The sequence below is a fragment of the Panthera pardus genome, unplaced genomic scaffold, assembly GCF_024362965.1.
Source record: "Panthera pardus isolate Hobbes unplaced genomic scaffold, ASM2436296v1 HiC_scaffold_25, whole genome shotgun sequence".
NCBI classification, from domain to species: Eukaryota; Metazoa; Chordata; class Mammalia; order Carnivora; family Felidae; genus Panthera; species Panthera pardus.
The window spans coordinates 21,783,554-21,802,829 of record NW_026526821.1 but is presented as its reverse complement, the minus strand read 5'-3'; the positions used below and the strand labels follow the sequence as shown (position 1 = coordinate 21,802,829).

The following is a 19,276-nucleotide window of genomic DNA, read 5'->3' as shown; positions in this document are numbered from 1 at the left end:
TCTATTTGTTCGTATGCTGATACTGGAAAAGGTCTATAAAACAAAGACTTTTTCCTTCTTTGAGCTATGAAAGTAATCACAGGCTCGGAGCCAAACTTCCGTGGGTTTTATCCTGTCTCCAACTCCTACTCAGCCATGAGCTTTGTGGCCTCAGGAGATATATCACTTCCTTAAGCCTCTGTTTCCCGTCTGAAGGGTGGACATAGTCAAAGTTCCTGCCTCCTGGGGTGCTTGCTTGTGAGGAAAAGATAAGAAATCCATTGAGTGCTTAGCCTGGTGCCTCGCACACAGTGAGGCCTCTGGAAATATTGCTATTGTCGTTACCCGTTTGTTGCCTCCCGTCTCCATCACCAGAGGGATGAGACAAATAGAAAAAGGTCTTGGATGAGGAAATCACCTTCCACCAGAGTCTTTAACCGAAACTCAGTGACAGTCATTTGACATCTGTCTCCATTTTTCCATCTGTGAAATCTGAAAATGATATTTGAAATGTGTGTGCCCAACACAGGGCACAAACAGCAAGTGAGGTTAATGAAGATACCCTGCTTTCAAAGGTAAAAAGCGCTTATGTGGATGTTGAGTTGTCATTGCTTCACAAAGAAGACAGTCACCTTCTCTCTCCTCAGAGGTGAGAGTTGAATGAATGAATTTGTGAAAGACTTCCTTTAAATTTTAACTCTCCTGCCTCATTTCAGATACAGTTTAAAGTACCGATAGATTTGCACTCTGACAAATTTTTTTTGAGACAGAGACAGTGCACGCAGGGGAGGGACAGAGAAAGAGGGGGAGAGAGAGAGAGAGAGAGAGAGAGGGAGAGAGGGAGAGAGAGAATCCTAAACAGGCTCCACAATGTAGGTGGGGAACCCAACGCGGGACTCGAACTCATAGATCAAACCATGAATGACCTGGGCCAAAATCAAGAGTCGGATGCTTCACTGATTGAGCCACCCAGGTGCCCCTGAAAATTTTTAAAGTAAGATATGTTTACTGAAGGAAGTTAGTGGGTTTTGGGGATTTCTCTTTAATCCCTATTAGTCATATTGCCATTTGAAGAGCACTCGATTTACGTGTCCAGATTGTTTTAGGATGGCCTATCTAATGGAACAGCAGATCCGGGGCTTGTCTCTTTGTTGCAGGGAAGTTTAATTTATTGTGAGAGGATCAGCTAATCGTCAGTGCCGACCATTGTGTCCGTCAAGGTGGCAGTTCATGTCTCCTGCTTGAGGCGTTTCTGACCGTGGCTCTTCTGTCTGGGAGCACGTTGGTCAGTAGCTTCAGTCTGTCCGTATATATACCCAGATACAAGCAGAAATCCATCACATCTGGTTGTGGAGGTGGCTCACTGCTAGATTTGCCACACGTTATCTAAGCTAAAAGGAACCTTCTAGAGCACCAGATGAGGGCAGCCAGAAGAAGGCCCGCTGCCTCTCCCCGTCCAGCAGTCAGCACAGACATAGATAACTGATCTCAGTGCTCTTGCCCCACAAGCTCCAGTTGGCCTCACAGCCCTTTTCCATGTAGTACTTGAGAGCCATTGCAGTGAGCTAGAGGGGACACTCTGAAGAAAACCTGTTTCCCTCCCTGATCCAGTGCAGGCTTCTTGTTTCCAGGCAAAGGTACTGAGACACGAAAAGTTAGATGACTTGTGTAAGGACGCTGGTAAGTTAGTGTTAGTGGGATCCTATCTTTTTTGTACAGTGCTCTGTCCTGCTTTGGCCGAGGAACGTGTTTGTAGAATTTATACATCACAATTCAGAGAAGTCCCACTGTCTAGTTAAATGCTTCTTACAATGTCAGAGTGTCTCTTAAAAGGGAAAGAAGGCAAGAGAGGTTGGGTATCTTTTTTTAGAATGAGGTATTTGTGGCCTGTTGTACCCATGTACTAAGTTTAGCACCCATGTGCTAAGGACTCGGAGCTGCAGGTTTAATCTCTGCAGGGGCCAGCTAGCTTCACCCTCTTCTTTATCTGCTTGGCTTTGAAGCATGTCTTACTGGTCATTTGGGCATAAGTCATTCCCTCCCTACCGCCAGGCAGTGAAGCAAGTGTGCTACTTGTGTGGCCACGAGTACATACCCATCAGAGTGTTCTAAATCAGACTCCTTCAGTTCTTCCAGAACCTTCTGTGAGGGAAATAATAGGGTGGAGAGAAGCTCGTGATGATGGTTTTTTTCATTCCTCGAATGTTTATATTACTTTCACATTACTTCGGAGACTGAATCCTAGCCAAACGGTCACGAGCTGTGTCCCACGGGCAGCCGTTTTAGAGTCTCAGACACCCTGAGAGTCGTTCAGAGGTTAGTTCTACGTCCTTATCTCCGCATCAGTTTTTTTATCTTGTGTTTTGGAATCCCAGAAAAGGAGCCAGAAATGCAGTAATCCGTTGATAATTAAGGTGATCTATGATCCTGCTTCTGAAGACCGACCAAAACTTAAGAAGATGTTCCTAAAAGAACTGTAGCCACACTTTCTTCGTTTCCATCAGAATGATACATAATCATCGTCCTCCCTTTATTTCCCTTTAAACACAGAGTACACATTTGTGTTCAACTTCCCTGAATCCATTCAGCAGTAAATATTCCTGCCACAGAGTTGTAACAGGCTAGATAAGGTGCTATCCTGACAGCAGTCACCTTCTCTGCTGGCTGGTTTCTATGATGCTTCTAAAACTGTCAGGGCAGAGACTTCGTCTTAGAAGCCAATCTCTGTTTCATCTTTGTGCATGTTCAACGCAGCGATGGCGATGCCTTTCTTGGAGATGAGCTAAAGTCGTATCTCAGATCTACATTTGAAATTTTCACTTTCAAATCATCTGGCCGTATATCTAAAAGTAGAATGTTGAATTGAACGTTGTCAGAGTCTTGAAGTTCTAAGGAAAGAGGAAAAAATGGGGTTTGGCATTGCTCTCTTGGGTCCGTCCTTTCTGGATGACAGTATTTAGAGAAACGGGAAGGTACGGTATGTACCTGCCTTAACCGGTTAAAAGAAGATCAGATTGTGGGGAAGAGTATGAAAAAGGAGAAAGCACCAGGGCTCTTCAGACCTAAGTGAAGAAACCTCATTTTGCTGAGTTCCATTCTTGAGCCTTTCTACCACTCTTACCTAGCATCTTCCTTTGTTCTCTCCGACGACTCAGAAATCTGTACCCACACAAACATGGTCGTATGAAAAGAACACCTACTTGGGTCTGAATCCCGGTTCTGCCCCCCACTAGCCTTGGGGAGGCTGCTCTGCCAAGTCCATTTCCTCATCTAAAATGAGGGTAGTGAGCCCTGCCTTCCAACATTTGTGAGAAGCAAAGGAATTTAAAAGCACTTAGACCTCTGTCTGACACACAACAAGCCCTCGGTAAGCACTCGCTGCTCGTCCTAGGTGGATAGATGGTGGCTGCAGTGGTTTTTATGCAGACTGCCTCCCACGATGCCCCGTGTATAGCAATCGATCAAAAACAATACCATCTGCCGAGAGCTAGGATCTAATAAGCAAAAAAACACACTCCCTTACTCCTTTCTAACCTTTCTTTTAGTGATACGGATACTCCACTGTTGCTCTGCCTCATGCTCGCCAGGTTGACTCTTCCAGGCCTCGATCCGTGCTATTACTCAACCTGCTTAGAATATCCTTTCCAGCGTGTCAGGCACCTTCAGAATCCACCTCAAGTGGACATCTCCTTCGAAGTCTTTTGACCCCCCCAGACGTAGCGTGTCCTTCTCCTGGGTTCCCAAGGCACTTGGTACAATTTGAGAGGTCCATGATAATAGTCGTTACTGCATTTTTAAAACTTAACAATTTGTTCATATTTGTCAACATCATGAAGCCGTAATCTCCTTGATTATGTAGACCGTTTTATTTATCTTTGCCAGCCACCCCCCAGCACACCGTACGATACCTGGCCCATGAGTTGGTGTTCAGGAAATCCTGATCAGGTAGATGAATGAAGTGTGTTCCACTCCCAGTTTCCATGTTTGCAAACCTCTAGAAGTTTCGTCACCTCTTCTCTCCTCTCCTCCCCTCCATCTGATCTCCTCCTCACGTAGGCCGCTGATACTCTGGCTTCCCAGCCGTGTGTTCTGCTTGCCTCTCGGGGCTCTAAGCCAGCGTGTCCACCATACAGGTGTTGCACGGTCTCGTTACATTTTCCTGCACAGTGTGGCCTGCAGCCCATTGTGTCCCACCTCTCTGACCAGCATTCAGGCCTCCCACCAGCTGGCCCTCCGAGGTCCCGGCCCTCACCACTTCCTGGTGTTTCCCTATTTCCCTATCCACAAGAATCTTAGCACACACAGCTCATTAAACAGCACTGAACTTTTACCTGCATTTCTTTCGATCCTGTCTGACAGATGCTTTCTAAGAGCCTTCTGTGCCCAAAGCGCCATGCAAGGTGCTTTCTAGGACACAAAGAAGAGTAAAACGCACCTCTTGCTTTCAAGGCGCCTACACAGGAAAGAGGCACCCATCTGAAAAACTGTTCAAGGCAGGTCACGGGAGGTGCCATAAAAGAGGTATAAATCCAAGTCTTAGGGGTTTGACGGACTGAAAAATGCTAGTATCTAGTTGGAAAACTTTTCAAGCTGGAAAAAGTTTTCAAAGATGCCAAGAAAACTTTTGAAAGGAATATCACGTTTTAGACTTTGAATATGGTTATGATAGTGTTTGAGCGGTGGGGAAAGTACCAACGTTACAAGCAGAGATGAAGAAGCCAGAAAGTGGAGGGCAGGCCAGTCTGTGCTATGCGTGCAGAGGAGAGTGGGGGGGCTGGCGAGCAGAGAGCATGAACAGCGTAAGGCCTCAGATCCCCGGAAGGCCGTCATCCTTCAGGCCTTCATTCTGCTGTCCCTCCCGTGAACCTTGAAACCTTACCCAGAAGTCACTTCTCCCCAGACTCCCTCCCATCTTAACCAACCCTGATAGGCGCCTGCCACTTGTAATTGTTTGTAACTTGAGCACGCAACATATGCCTTTACTTTCTGGTCATTTCCTGTGCCTCTGTGACCTCCCCAGACAGCCTGCTTGTCCGTGACCAAGAAGACCAGGGCCTCCCCTTTACCTCCGTTTTTACTCTTCTTCTGCCTAATGCTTAGAATGGCATCCTTGCCACTGGGCGCTTAGCTGGGCTGGGATCTGAACGCTTGGCGTTATGTTAATCATTTCTACCTCAGAGGTGAATCAGACAGGATTCCTGTCCCCAGGGAGTCCATATTCTAGTAACTGGTAATTATGGAATTATGAGCAACCTACTTAACCTCTGTGTGCCTTGGATTCTAATTTGTACAATGGGATTAATAATCCCTTCCCTGCTCTCTTTAAATTTGGTAGTAAGGACCATATATACAATAACACTTTAAACTCTACAGCATTACAGAAGTGTAAAGTATTAGCAGCAAATGCTTTTTGCATGAGTGGAAGTCAGGAGTAATTTTGCTTCCTGTGCCCCCAGCTGCTGAACACTTAGGCGTTCTGGAGCAGGAAGTTATGATTATGAGTAAATGAGAAACTAAAGAGACCCTTCTATTTTTAAACTCCTTGGACATCAGTCCAGTGCTCCATGACTACCTCGTGAACATTAACACTATTACCAGATTACCGAGGAATTTGCTACTAAATGAAGCTAGGAATTAGTGGTGGTGATTTGCCAGATAGCATAGCCCTCCTTTGCCTCAGACAGAGGCCTTTAGGAGCGAGATGAAAAGTAGCCTTGTGTTGCTACAGGCCGGCCCCTTGGGCAAATAAAGGAGTGCATTATCTGCGTCTAAATAGTCTCTGAAGGATCTTGTTGGAGATTGATAACCAAGTGGTAAGTCCTTCAAGTTTGGGAGAGTGGAAAGCGGGGTCCCAAGGGCTTCTGTCAGTGACAGGAGCCTGAGTTGTCAGAGGGAACTATGGCCATAAAACTACTGACGGAATTAAGAAATGGATTGTTGTCATCAAAAGCATGTATCAAGCACCTGTCTTCTCAAGCCAGTCTGCCAGTCGCGCAGAATGAGTCCCTCACCCAGTTCTTACTCCTGAGAGCTGACAGCCCAAAACAGAGATGTCTTTTCCCTTTCATTCACCGCGTGGATGTTTACTGAGCGGGGACATGAAGACAGAATTCAGTCCCTGCTTTCCCAGAGTTCATGGTCCACCCTCATGAGACGGAGGGAGCTGCAGGTGGGAGTTATCAACAGAGGGAGGTGATGGTGCAAATGAGTGTGAGCGTGATGTGTGAGAAGAGGTCATGTCAGGGAGAGGCGTGTTGAGGTGCTCTCGGGAACTCGGAGAGGAGCAGTGGCTAGCCTCGAATAATCAGGAAAGGCTTTGTGGTAGAGGGCGCGTAAGACAGTGCTGGTTTCAGAGATAGCCAGGAATCCCAGGGAAGGAAGACGGCAAAGGCCCTGAGGTGGGGAGAGGAACTCTGTGGGCAGAGGTGTTAATAATCCACCAGTTGGGGAGCTTGGGGGCGGTGGTGATGAAAATGTCCCGCGGCAATTGCGATGGTTGCACAGCTCTGAATATACTAAAAGCCAGCAGATTGTACACTTTAAATGGGCAGATTGTATGGGTTGTGCGTTGTATCTCAATAAAGCTGTTCAAAAAAGAGAAAAAAAATACCCGCTGGAGAGGAGTAGATCTGGGGACAGCGAATCTGCTAGGTCTGGGGTTGCCGCGGGTGAGGATAGAGACTCCTGTCACTCGTTGGGACTTGGCCTGGGGGAGTGCCCACTCGTGAGCGGAGCGGAAGGGGCGGCAGCGTTTGGCTACTGGCGCGGCGTGGGGGACGTGCACGTGAGGGGGGTGCCTGTGACATCAGTGTCACCAGGGTAGCAAGACAGAGTTGTGGAGAAAGGGCCTCTCCTCCCGAGTTTCACCTGACTGGGAAGGGAAAGAGAGTTCTGTACATCTTCTGGGGGTGATTTGCGGAGGCCGGAACCACAAAGGAAAGAATGAGTGGAAGCAGATACACAGCTGAGATTTGTGTCCCCGTCAGCTTGTTTGTTTGTTTGTTTTTAAGGTTGAATATGTGGATGAGATCATTTTGGCCTTGACTCATTGCACAGGAAATACTGGGCTTTAACCTGACCCCCTGGGCCTCCAGTCCATTAAAAATGAAGACATAAGAAGGGTACTTGAGGATATAGTGGGGGAGGAGGAGGAGACACATCCGAGGCACAATGGTCTTCTGTTGTTGCCGTTGCTCTTTTGTATGTTACAAGCCTGCCGTCTCTCCCTGTTCACCGTCCGGCTTTTATTCCCAAATGCTCATTCATTTCCAGGACATGGTCCGGCGTGGGGAGATCATAGACAACGACACGGAGGACGAGTTCTACCTCCGGCGCTTGGACGCGGGGCTCTTTGTCCTTCAGCACATCTGCTACATCATGGCGGAGATCTGCAACGCCAGTGTGCCCCAGGTAGGAGGGCCTGCCCTGCCCGGGCCTGGCTGAGCCTGCCTCCCTCCTGGCCCCCTCCCGGGGCAGAGACTCCAAGAAAGAAGCCGATTCACTCTCCTTGGCTCCCTGTACTCCCGGGGGCGGGGCGGGGCGGGAGGGCCCTCTTCTTCAGGGGTGGGCGTGAGGTGCGTACTTGCTACACGATGTATGCCGGCGTCTGCAGGGACAAACGGTGCTTTTCCTTTCCCTCCCCTCTCTTCCCCTTCCTCATAGATTCGCCAGAGGGTTCACCAGATCCTGAACATGCGAGGGAGCTCCATCAAGATCGTCAGGCACATCATCAAGGGTGAGTTGGGTGCTGCTTGTGTCTGGGGCTCTGGGAGAACTAGGTGATGCTTACTTCGTGAGTCTCTGTCGTTACCCCTGGATTTTGGTGCACAGCATTCTCAGCACTGCAGGCTTAGGTGTGCCGTCGTGTTCCCCGTGTGTCCAGGTCGTCTTTGTCAGGATACCGAAGACTAGCCTGCGCGTTCTGTGCCTCTGACCCTTCACCTCCAGGATTTAAAAGACGCTTCACAAATCAGAGACAGCAGTGCTTAGAAACATTTGTTAAAAATTAAAAAGAAATAAGACAAAACACGAAACAAAAACTCCCGCTTCCAAACTGCGTGCCGTGGAAGGAAATGGCTTTCTTGGGAGAAAGAAAACAAGGAAGTAACAGGAAATACCCGGAATTAGGCAAGACAGAAGGATGTGAGGCTTAAGTACTGTGGGGGAGCAGAAAGAGCATAGCTGCCTTCCAGCCTTGGCTCTGCCTTCCCCAGCTGTGCGAATGTGATTTAGAAGAAATTTTGCAAAGGCTCCGGAGATACGACGTGACAGCGTCCGGTCTAGCGCTCGGCTCTCAGATAGTGCTTTTGTCCCTCCTTCCCTCACCTACCCCAGGGAGTCAGTGCCTCCGATGCTCTTCCATCTTTGGGACCTCGCTCAGCTGGAGTTGGCTCCCCAGGCCTCCTTTGGTGGGCAGGTTCCCAATCACAAGGGTACCCGAACTGGACTCGGGTGCAGCCGCGCCCGCCGGCCACTTAGCCCCGACTTACACACATGGCATGAGAGACCCATATCGGGCTTCGAGGAACTGATAACGACAGAGTTCAGGGAAGAGCCCGGATGGGCTGGTAGCTGCGGGCAGAGTTTTACTTTCCCTCTCCGGCCCGCGTTCTGCCCATTTCCAAGGTGAGGGATTAGGCTAGATTTACTCACGGGGGTTGCCTGTGGTGGCCTATAACTCCCATTACAGGTGGGAGATGAAAGGTGAGGATAAATGGTACATGTAATAAAGTGAAGAGAAGTTAGGAGCCATGGTCTCTGGGATCCGGCTCCCGGAACTGAATCCTGGCTCTCTTCCTTACTGTGTTACCTCAGGTGAGATACCCAGTTGCTCTGTGACCTCATAGGATGGGTGAGAAGATTAAAAAAGATGATAGATTGAAAATGTCTGACCCTCAGTTAGTCCTCTGTAAATGTCAGCTATTATGAGTATTATGAAATACGGTGATGATAATTGTCACCGTCATTATTACAAGTGAGGCCTGGCTCAAGTCCTGCGGAAGTCTTGTGAAAGTGGCATCGAGCTGGGCCTTGGAGGCTGAGACGAGGACGACTCAGATGTGGGAGCTGGAAACCCCACGTTTAGCCCAGCCGCCCCATGGGGCCATCATGTCTACTTTGCAGGTGGAGAATTTGAGGTATTGGAATCTATTGTTTTCTCTCCCAGAGAAAGAGGAAAAGCCGTTCGTGAACCGAGCCCAGCATCCTGCCTGCCTTCCACAGTGGCATCCCGGGTGCTCCTGCTCAGTGTCTCGTTCGCATGAATTACTGCTCAGCATGTCCCGCCGCCTCCTCCCTAAGGTGTAGCTGCGGTGATTTGCAGCTCCAGCTTTTAAATGGCATTTACTTTTAACGCCCACTTGTTCAATTAGAACTTTTTATTGCTCTCCGCTCTCCTCTCTTACGCTTAGGCTCCTCCCTGCACCTCCATCCCTGTAATCAAAACAGGGATCTTCTGAGGAAGAAAAGGTGTTTTTAACGGGTACTGACACGTAGTAGGTGGGTGTTTTTCTTTGTGAGACCCTAACACGTATACCTGAGGTTATCCGGGGTGGCCAGCCTCGCGAGCCAGCCTCTGCCTCCCTGGGATCCAAGTCCAGCCCCCCGATGCCTCGTGTACGCACAGGGTGCCGAGTGGAGTTTCGCTGATTGAGCGGCCTGCACAGATGCCACTTTCACTTCCGCCACCCTTGGTCCTCTCCTCTGTTGCTTTCTTCCGCCACAGCCCCAGGCCAGCCCTCGGTCCTCCCTCCGTGGCCCAGCCCCGCGGGAGGGGGGGGGGGGGTCGTAAATTGGGCTGCCTCCCCACGCCATCTTGAATGCGCGCCGTCCTCTCCATCTGTTCCTTCCCATCAGAGCACCCAGTTTATTTCCTCCCTAGCCCTTATCACAGTCTGTAATTGTTTTTATTTATGTCTTTGTTTACTCGCTTCGTGTGTCTCATACGTTGAAATGGAAGCTCTGTGACGTAGAGACATTGTCTGGCCCGTTCACCGTGTCTCCTCAGCACCCAGAGCAATGTGGGGTGCGCGATGGGAACCCAGTGAATATTTTACATACAATCGAATTCAGCCCTACCCCGGGGCACATTTCATTTGGCTAATGTTTGCCGACACTTTCCTCAAGGCTAAGCACGGTGCTAGATACTCTGCTGCCCTCTCACAGAGCACCTGCCCTCATGGAGTTTATAGTCTTCGAAGGAACGGAGACGCATAGGTGACCAGCCATAATTCAAGCCGAATGAAACACACGCTCCAACAGCTACTCGGCTGGCACTGCTGGGTGCCGGGCTCTGTGTTCAGGACTAGAGGTGCAAAGAATAAGCAAGGGCTGCATCTTTGAGGTGTTGGCAGTCTGGTGGGGAGAGCTACGCGAAACTAATTATAACGTGATAAGTGCCAGTTGAAGTTGCGAACGGTGTGCTAACCGGGTGGTAAGGAGCAGTACTGGAGTCACAGGCCTTACTGTGGAATCCCACAGGAGGGACAGGCTCCTCCCCAGGACTGGGACTGTGTCCTAGAGGGAAAGGCACATCCCAGGCAGAGAAAGCAGAGGCCCAGGGGTAAGACAGGACATCGGTGGCTTGTGTAAGGAATATAGAGGGGATACTTAGGGCGCCCCTGCCCAGGTCAAAGAGGCTCTCACAGGACACTGACCACTTGAGAAAACCAAATCCCTGTTCTCTCCAGATGGAAGGTTAAGAGTAAAGGATTCTTGACCCCAGTTCCACCCGCGTGCCCCCGCCCTGGCTCGCTCCCCCTTCGGGGAGCCCTCCGGCCTGTGGTGTTGGGTGTTAGACCTGAGCCCTGTGGCCTGCCTCCCCGTAGAGCACCCAGGGTAGTGTTGAGGTCGGAAAGGGGTCAGGCTACCACGGGGAGTGGCGGCTAGGCTCTGCTCAGGCCCTCCCTCAAAGGCCTTCACTCCCTCCCCCTTCTTCCTCCACCCTTCATTCCATCAAAAAGCATGAAAAAAACAAAGCCTCATAGAGAAAACCAGCTCATCAGTCTGTCCTCTTTGATTTTAATTTTGTTTTTCAGTTTGGGTTGCTTCCTTTTTTTTTAACATACTAATTAGATGCAAGCTTTTTCTTTGATTTTATGGCCTACATATTTCCTAAGTTTTGCTGGCAGGATGACAGCTGATGTATCCCTTGAGGTCTCAGGAAAACGCTGATGAGGCAAGCCCAGCAGGGGACTTTTCCCCTTGTATCTCAGTCCCTTTCTCATGATTTTCCTCCCTCCTTTTCTATTGGGGGTGCCAAGAGAGCTGGGAATAATTGATGGCTCATTAAAGTCCCTCTTTTTGCAGACTGCTTACTCGGCGCTCCCGAAGTCCAGCTTTGCCTGGAGCTGGCAGCAGTTCCGGGCCCGAGGACTGTGGTGCCCACATAGGAGATGATGGTCTCCTTGCTGAAGAAGGGCAGGCCACACCATGTACTCTGCCTGGGCGGTGACAGTCTTTCTGCCTTTCGTCTTGTGCCTGGCCCGTGACCAGTGCAGAGCAGGGGCTCAGTTAATGCTTACTGGGGGCACGCGCTGAGGTAGTGCTTCTGGCTTCTTTGTGCTGTTCCAGAAATCCAGGACCACAGTAGGTAGAGTGGTTGCCCCCAAGCACGTCCTCTGTACTCCTGTGTGCCAGGCTTTTCGTGTATCTTCTCTGGTTCTCACAACTGTCCTAGGAAACGGGATTACAATCTCCATTTTACAGATAAGAAAACCAAGGCTTACGGAGGTTAAGGGACATTACCCGAGTCGCTAGTGATGTTGGAGACTGGATCGAAACTCAGAACTATACACAGTCGGTCTTCCATTTGGCAGAAAGGAAACCTCTAACGTTGTGGATTGCCTGATACAGTCTTACCATCTTTTAAAAAGAAAATTTCGGGGCGCCTGGGTGGCTCAGTCGGTTAAGCGTCCGACTTCAGCTCAGGTCACGATCTCGCAGTCAGTGAGTTCGAGCCCCGCATCGGGCTCTGGGCTGATGGCTCAGAGCCTGGAGCCTGCTTCTGATTCTGTGTCTCCCTCTCTCTCTGCCCCTGCCCCGTTCATGCTCTGTCTCTCTCTGTCTCAAAAATAAATAAAACGTTAAAAAAAAAAAAAAAATAAATAAATAAATAAAAAGAAAATTTAGGGCGGCTGCCTTTATACAACACCTACTTGGCCTCACAGGGCACTGGGTGGGCTCCTGAGATGAATGAGACCCTTAGTAGGGCCTTTCCCCAGGGGCACACAGTCCTATCACAGGTGAAGAAACTAATGACTACACAAAGCAGAATGAAGTCCGTGCTAAGAGTGTGAATCACGAAGGCACAGTTAATGCTGCTGCACCTTAAAAGGAGCCTAAAGATCCAGAGAGGCTGCACAGAGGAGGCACTTTTTTTTTTTTTTTTTTTTTTTTTTTTGGTGGTAGTGGTAAAGTATTGGTCAGATTTACCATTGCGACCATCACCACCGTCTGTCCACAGAATTGCAAAACTGAAACTCTGTACGCCCTCAGTCCCCATACTCTCCTCCCCCCAGTCTCTGGCAGCCACCCTTGTACTTTATGTCCCTATGAAGCTGACTGGCCAAGAAAGGTGGCTTGTGGAAGCACGTGAAGGCCCTCTGTGGGCAGATGCGGCTGTCCATCATCGCGCAGGCATCTCCTTGGATGTGGCCTAGGAACCGTAACCCGGAAATACCTTTTAGTATAAATACTTGTGCCAAGGGTTACCGTGGAAGCTGCGGGCCAAGTCTCTTCAGTGTCATAGTCACTGATGAAAGTTGCCGGAGGACCACGTGGCTGCTGGGCTGCTGTGCCGGGGAGAGCTCAGAGGATTCCTGACTCAAAAACTCTTTCATTGGTGGCAGAAAGACGGAGCCCAAGACTTCAAAATGCTTTCAGAAATTGGCTCCTGGCCCTTTGATTTGCTTTTGTTCTTTATGGCTTGAAATCTCCTCTAGAAGCTCCTAAACATGTATTTCCATATTGATTTGGGGCTCTCGGTAGCCTGAGTGTTGTCTGCGATTTTGAAACTGCAGAAGCTGGCAGGATTTCTCTTTTGATGACATGTGGGTGTGTGTGTGACTTGTACCAGGTCATGGCTACTATGACCACTAGGGCGTTTGGAGTCAGGAGAGAATCCTGGAGAGAGGCCTGCATTTAACCTTCGGCAGCTACTTACTTTCTCCAAGCCACAGTCCTTCGTCTGTGAGATGGAGATAACCTGCCTCAAAAGGTTCTGTGTGGATCAGGAGAGGTACCGTACGCGCAGTGCGGACGTGGGGCTGGCACATGGCACGTGCTTGATAAACGTTAGCTACCTTTACTGTTGCCATCAGTGTGTGAGCCCTGCCAGCGATAAATAGATCTGAGACACACAGACCGGCATGATTCTGTCTGTGTATCTTTGGGTAAGTTAGTAGATAATACGTTTGAGCCTGTTTCCTCTCTGTGAAAAACAAACCTGAAGGTCACTATTGTCCCTCGGGAAGGCTGAAGTTGAACTACAGTCAGGTGCCTGGGACAGAGTACGTGCTCAGCAAATGGAGGCTCCTTCCTTCCAACTTCCTTGGCCTGATCCTTTGACCTGGAGCTCGCAGCAGCCTGGACTCGGGGGCAGGCAGGAAAGCCGGTGGACCAGCACCCAGACCAGACTCCTCAGGGCCTGGTGGCGGGGGGCACTTTTCCAACCAGATGACCCTGTTCACATGATAAGCAAAGGATATGTTTCTTTCTCCTTTAAATGGGTTTCATTTTAATGAAATCCCTGATGTCCCATTGCTGCAGATAAGTGTTCTCCTCCTAGGGAAGTGTGGCATCAGACCTTCCAAGTTCATCGTTGTCATTAAGGAATGTGTTAGACATGGAGTTTCCTTTCCCAGGTCCTCGTCTGTGGTGATGTCTGTGTCTTCCAGAGTTTTCAGTGTGAAAATATTCTGGGTATCCTTCTTCCCTCCCCTTCCGTCTTCCTCCTGCATTTTTTAAGAGATGAGCAGTTAAAGCTTAGGGTTCAGGGGTCTGAACCAGGCTTGTGAGCACGGCCCAGGTCCCTGTCCTGAAGACAGTTCTCCCCATCCGCCAGCCCGGGCCCCTCCCTCTCCCTCTTAACATAAACAGAACAGCTTGTATTCCATGTCTGAAGAGTAAACCTGCTGTCTAAAGTTTGCTTTAATATTTATGCGTTCAGCACTGCTGCCTGTTTTTGAGCTCCATCAAAGCCTTTATTATAAGAGCATTTGAAAATGCTGGGGAAGTGGAGAATGGAGTTGATGTGTGCACCCTCTTTCTCACTCTCCCCAGCCGACTCACCCTCTTCTCTCCCGTTCTCCCGCCACTCATAGTTCCCCCTCCATCTAGCATCTTTTTCCCGTACTCACTCTTCCCCTCTTAGACACACGCACACGCACACACACACACGCAAAGAGAACTCTTCCCCAAGACCTCTGGGAGGAATCTGTTCAATATTTATAAACTGCTGCGGCAGCTATAATAACCAGAGGTAGCTGGCACCACCCAGATTTGCTCCAAATAGGATTCTCCTCTGGAAACAAAGAAGGAGTAGGGGTAAGGGGCAGAGGGCGCAGGGCACAGCTGGTGCCGGCTGCCAGTGGCAGTGGAGGAACATGAGGGCCTCGGCAGACCTGGCCCCGGGCCTGGCTCCGTGGCTGGCTTGCTGTGGGACCCTGGCTGACCACCTGCCCTTCAGAGTTGTCCTACATTTCTGAGAGCTCTGCAGTTCTGACATTCTGACCCGCTCCACATCTGGGGCCAATGAGGCCCTTTCCCACAGGACGTGGCGTCTAGAGACGTACCCTTAGGAGGACTTTGTAGCCAGAAGCCCTGTGGGGCTGGACTGCTTTGGAGTACTCACAGAGCAGTGTTTCCCCCAGAGGATGGGGAGCAGCAGGGTGGGATGTTGCTTAGGTAAGAGGATGCCACTTTGGGAACTGGCTCCCCCCAGCTCTTTTGGGTGCCTTTTTCACACACGTTTTGGGTTGAATTTCAGCTTCCCCACTGTCCCGGACTTGGGGCGTTGCCCCAGTTCTCTAACACGCCTCAGTTTCCTTGTCTGCAAACAGAGATGGCTTCTCTCCCTGCGGGATGGCCGCAAAGGTCAGGCGAGCCGCCGGACGTCCTTGCCCGGCACATGCTGTGTGGGAGACACGCTGCACCTACACTGTTCACAGCCCGTTTCTAGGGAACAGCTACTCCGGTGGTTTCGTCCTTCCCCACAGAGAGTGATGGGAGGCCGGCCGTCTGAGGGGTGCTCTGTGCGCTGCGGTGGCTTGTGCTTTCTAAGGCCTTGGCAGAGGTGGTTCAGCAAGGGCGCTGATACAGACGTTGGTTTCCTTTACCGTGTGGGTCTCTAGAAAGAGATTAGGTCCCTACAGGGAAGCTGGCTTGACTTGGAAAATCACTGCCCCAAAGGGCAGACTGTTTCTCCACTTCCCTCCCTCCTGGGTCTGAGAATACATTAGGAGAGCAAAGTGTTAGTTCAATCCATTAAGACTCCTGCTTCCAGACCATGCCTCTGGGGGTATTAAATGCTGTAATGGTCACTTCTGTCTCTCCTGGGGCAGTGACTAGATCATTCACACGTGAGTAAGAGATAGCATTTATGTAAAGCCCCGTAGCTGTCTCCGCAGCCCAGATCCTGCTCTCCCGTCACCCCAGCCCTCTCTTTAAGAGGCCTTAATAGAAGGCATCACAACCATTTGCTAGTGGAGGTGATGGATGCATCTAACGGAAGAGGATGATTTCCAGGGGGAGACACACAGCTGGCACATGTCTGAATCCCAAATCCCGTTTTCCGGCACATGTCCAAAGTAATAAAGAGGAAGGAGGAAAAATGAAGAAGTGGCAGGAGCAGAATTATTCCCCAGCACGGGGGGGGGGGGGGGGGGGGGGGAGGGGGGAAGCAGGGGAGGGGTTGCACACTCTCTTGTCTCTCCCCAGTCTTTGTCTGATTTGGATCAGCAGATGTTTTATTATGTAAAAGCATCTTGCCCAGAGTTGTCTCTTCTACCTGAAACTGCCCAGTCTGGGGAGCAGGGAGCGGGGCAGGGATGCAGGCCGTCACCCTGATCCACCTGCTCCGAGAGCCGCTTTACCGCACCACACGGACAGCAGACTTTGCTGGGCGTTTAGCTCAAAGTAAGGCACACACACGCCTCTGCCTTCCTGGAACTCCCCACCTAGAGGGAGAGGAGAGCAAGTGCAGGGTGGTCCAGACGTCAGGCCTGTGATGGGGACCCTGGCCTGAGGACAGGAGCCGGAGGAAGAGATGACCGGGCAGGCTTCGCAGAGAAGATGGCTCTTAAGATGGGCCTGCAGGGGTGCGTGGGGTTCCACGTGTGACATTGCTGGCTAGAGCCAAGGAGGCTCAGGGAAGGAACGAGTGTGCCTCGAATATCGGTTATTTGCCAAGTACCTTCCCTACGTTTTCAGAGGACACCCCCAAGGTCACTTAGGATGGTGCGCCAGAGACGGGTCCAAACCCAGCCCACCACGTCACACCCCCTCCCCGCCGTGGGTCTGCGGGCAAGAAGAGTGCTGTCCTCCCTTCCTCCACGTTCTGTGTCCCTGCTCCTGGACACGGGTCACACTACAGGAAGCCCATCCATGCCCCGCACCCCAGTCCCTAAGTTCTACATCGTTTCTGCCTCGTAGCCCCCCTCCTCCTAAAACCAGGGTGACTGTGTAATTTGAGGGGATACTTTTGAACATGAAATAGAGAGCTGGGGTAACGGGTAAGTCGGTCACGTGGTGACCTGCCCTGACACTCTGCTTGTGTTCTCTGGACATCTGTCCTCACTGTCATCCTTGTATCCTCCTCCTTCTTGGAGTATTTTCCTTGCCTTCCCGCTCTGACTGAAACCCACCTCTCCCAGGGGTGGGCCCTCTCTGGCACTGGCTGTTTTCTCCCACCGGAGGCATGGGAGACGCACCTCGAGATCCTTCTTTGTCCCACCAGCCCATTTACCTGAAACCCCCAGCTGTTTGAGCTCGTGTCCGGGGACTGCACCTTGACCCCCCCCCTTGGTGCAGCGCCTGCTCCCCTCATCCTTCACTACTCTGTCATACCTCTTGGTGATGTGGGTATCCACATGTCTCTCTAGCACCCCGCTTCCAGCCTGTCTGTGAGTCCCGCTGGGTCACCTTCAGAATGCATGTAAAATCGGAAGACTTCTCACCCCCTCTGTGACCTTCTTGGTCCCAGGCACCATCAAATCACATCTCCCCTTCTGCCCTTGTGCCCTTCAGGGCATCTCCCACACAGCAGCTGGAGTGAGCCGTCACTCCTTTGCTTACAGCCCTCCCACAGCCCTGGTCACGGGGGGAAGGCCGGAGTCCTTGCAGCGGCCCCCAAGGCCCTGTGGCCTGTGCCTGCCCCTTCCTGTCCCCGGTGCCGAGCTCCGGCCATAGGGACCTCCACACTCACTCCCCACCGGGCCGGGTGAGCTCCCCGCTCGGAGCCTCTTTGCCGCTCGCTCCCAGACGTGCCCACGTGAATTTGTTTCAGGTCTCCGATCAAATCTCCGTGAGGCCTTCTGACAGCCACCCTGTGTCGCTTACTTGTGGGCCGTTTCCCCCACTAGAGAGCAGAGATTTTCGCGTATCTTGATCATTACTTTACCCCCATTGCCTCAAATCATGGTTCTCAGACTTGTGTGCGTTATCATTACCTGGACAGCTTGTTCAGACGGACTCTGCTGGGGCTACTGAGTAGGTCTCGGTTGGCCCCCAGATCTGCGTTTCTGACAAGTTCCTCCACGGTGCTGCCGCTGGTCAGGGCCCATGCTCTGACAAACACTGGCCACGCAGGCGTCCGCTGCCTGTGCACTGAGTGACCACGTGAGTGAGTAAAGGGTGTGGCCGTGGAGGACTGGGAGTCGGCAAAGGTGACTTGGGTTCACTCATCACCTCGAACGCAAGACCGAGATGAGTTTGGCCAAGGTGCCCCTGGGGCGGCCGTTAGAGGCATTAGAACAGCACGTGCCTCGGCAGGAGCCGGGATCTAGGGAGGGGTGCGGAGGGGCCCAGCCACGACGGAGCGCACCCCTCGGATCCATGCCTAACGCCGCCTTTGTCTCCCCAGAGTACGCGGAGAACATCGGGGACGGCCGGAGCCCGGAGTTCCGGGAGAACGAGCAAAAGCGCATCCTGGGCTTGCTGGAGAACTTCTAGAGACCCCTCGGCCCCATGGGGGCAGCATGGACTCTCTCTGGGCCTCCCTCCCAGAAAGTTTTTACACAGCTCGATGTGACTTTTGGACGAATTAAAGCTAGTTTTGGTAGCCCTGGCTGGCATTTTCTGTAGCAGAGCGGTATGCCGGTGCCGTTCACCCGGCACTTTCCAGCAGCCGTCATGGGACACAGCTGAGGAAGGTCAGTGGTTGGCCTCACTCTGCCGGTGAGGGAACTGAGGCTCGGAGAGCAGATCAGGGATAAAACGGGTCAGCATAAAGCGACTGCGTGGCCGCCGTGAGGCCGCCAGCCTGAAGCTGGGAAGTTGGGGGAGGGGGAGCGTGTGGACCGGGGACCACTGTGGGGCTGCCGACCCTGACACGAAGAGTGACGGGGAATGCCAGGCACGTGGCTCGTGCAGAACCGCCCGTGGGGAGGCTTCCGGGGCACAGTGGGGCCAGCCTCGGGGAGCACAGCCCCTGCAGCAGCATTTGGAAGCCCGACCGCACGCCGGCACCACCGGTTGGGAGGGGAGTCTGAACAAATGTCCTCGTCGCCCGCCTCCCCTCCCCCCCGCCCCCGGCCCAGAACGAGGGAATCGGAATCTCAGGTGTGGCCCAAGTGCCCGTGTGGTTTTAAGCTCCCGGGCCGTTCGGCGTGTCGGGCTGAGCACCGCTTCCGGAGAGCAAACAGGCCTCAGGTCCGCCGGCGGCTGTGGCAGCTCGGATGCCCGACTCTGCCTGCCTCTGTCCGCGCAGTAGGGGCGGCTCTGCCCATCTGGCGCCGGGAGGATGAACGAAGCCATCTAAGCGATGCTGGCTCCTTTTGTTCTTCCTTACACGGCTGGGGCTTCAGAATCGCCATTTCACCCGTTTCTCAGGGGTTGTGAGAAAACCTGCCTCCTCTGCGGAAGTCAGCGGTCCATCAGCGTATTTTAGTCTGTCACACAGTAGAGTCCTCACGAGGGAGGAGGAGGAGGAGGAGGAGGAGGAGGAGGGGGAACAACCAGCTCAGAAAAGCAGTATTTCGCTAAACCAAAGGGTCCGGCCCAGGGCGGCACACCCTGCCTGGGCCTGTGGTCAGCACCGACGGCCAGGCGGCCCGGCTCTGGATTCTCACTGAACCCCAAG

At 51.9% G+C, this 19,276-nt stretch overlaps 1 protein-coding gene across 2 annotated transcripts in view; it reads left to right on the top strand.

Moving 5' to 3' along the window:
• Window positions 1-18,256, top strand: part of CTNNBL1 (catenin beta like 1) — a 160,494-nt gene extending 142,238 nt beyond the window's left edge. For both annotated transcript variants that reach the window (XM_053890266.1, XM_053890265.1), the window contains exons 14-16: window positions 7,252-7,389; window positions 7,642-7,714; window positions 18,059-18,256. In XM_053890266.1, the coding sequence (XP_053746241.1) occupies window positions 7,252-7,389; window positions 7,642-7,714; window positions 18,059-18,147 (300 nt within the window). In that variant the 3' untranslated portion in view covers window positions 18,148-18,256. The remainder of the gene's footprint in view (window positions 1-7,251; window positions 7,390-7,641; window positions 7,715-18,058) is intronic.
• Window positions 18,257-19,276: the final 1,020 nt, after the last annotated feature.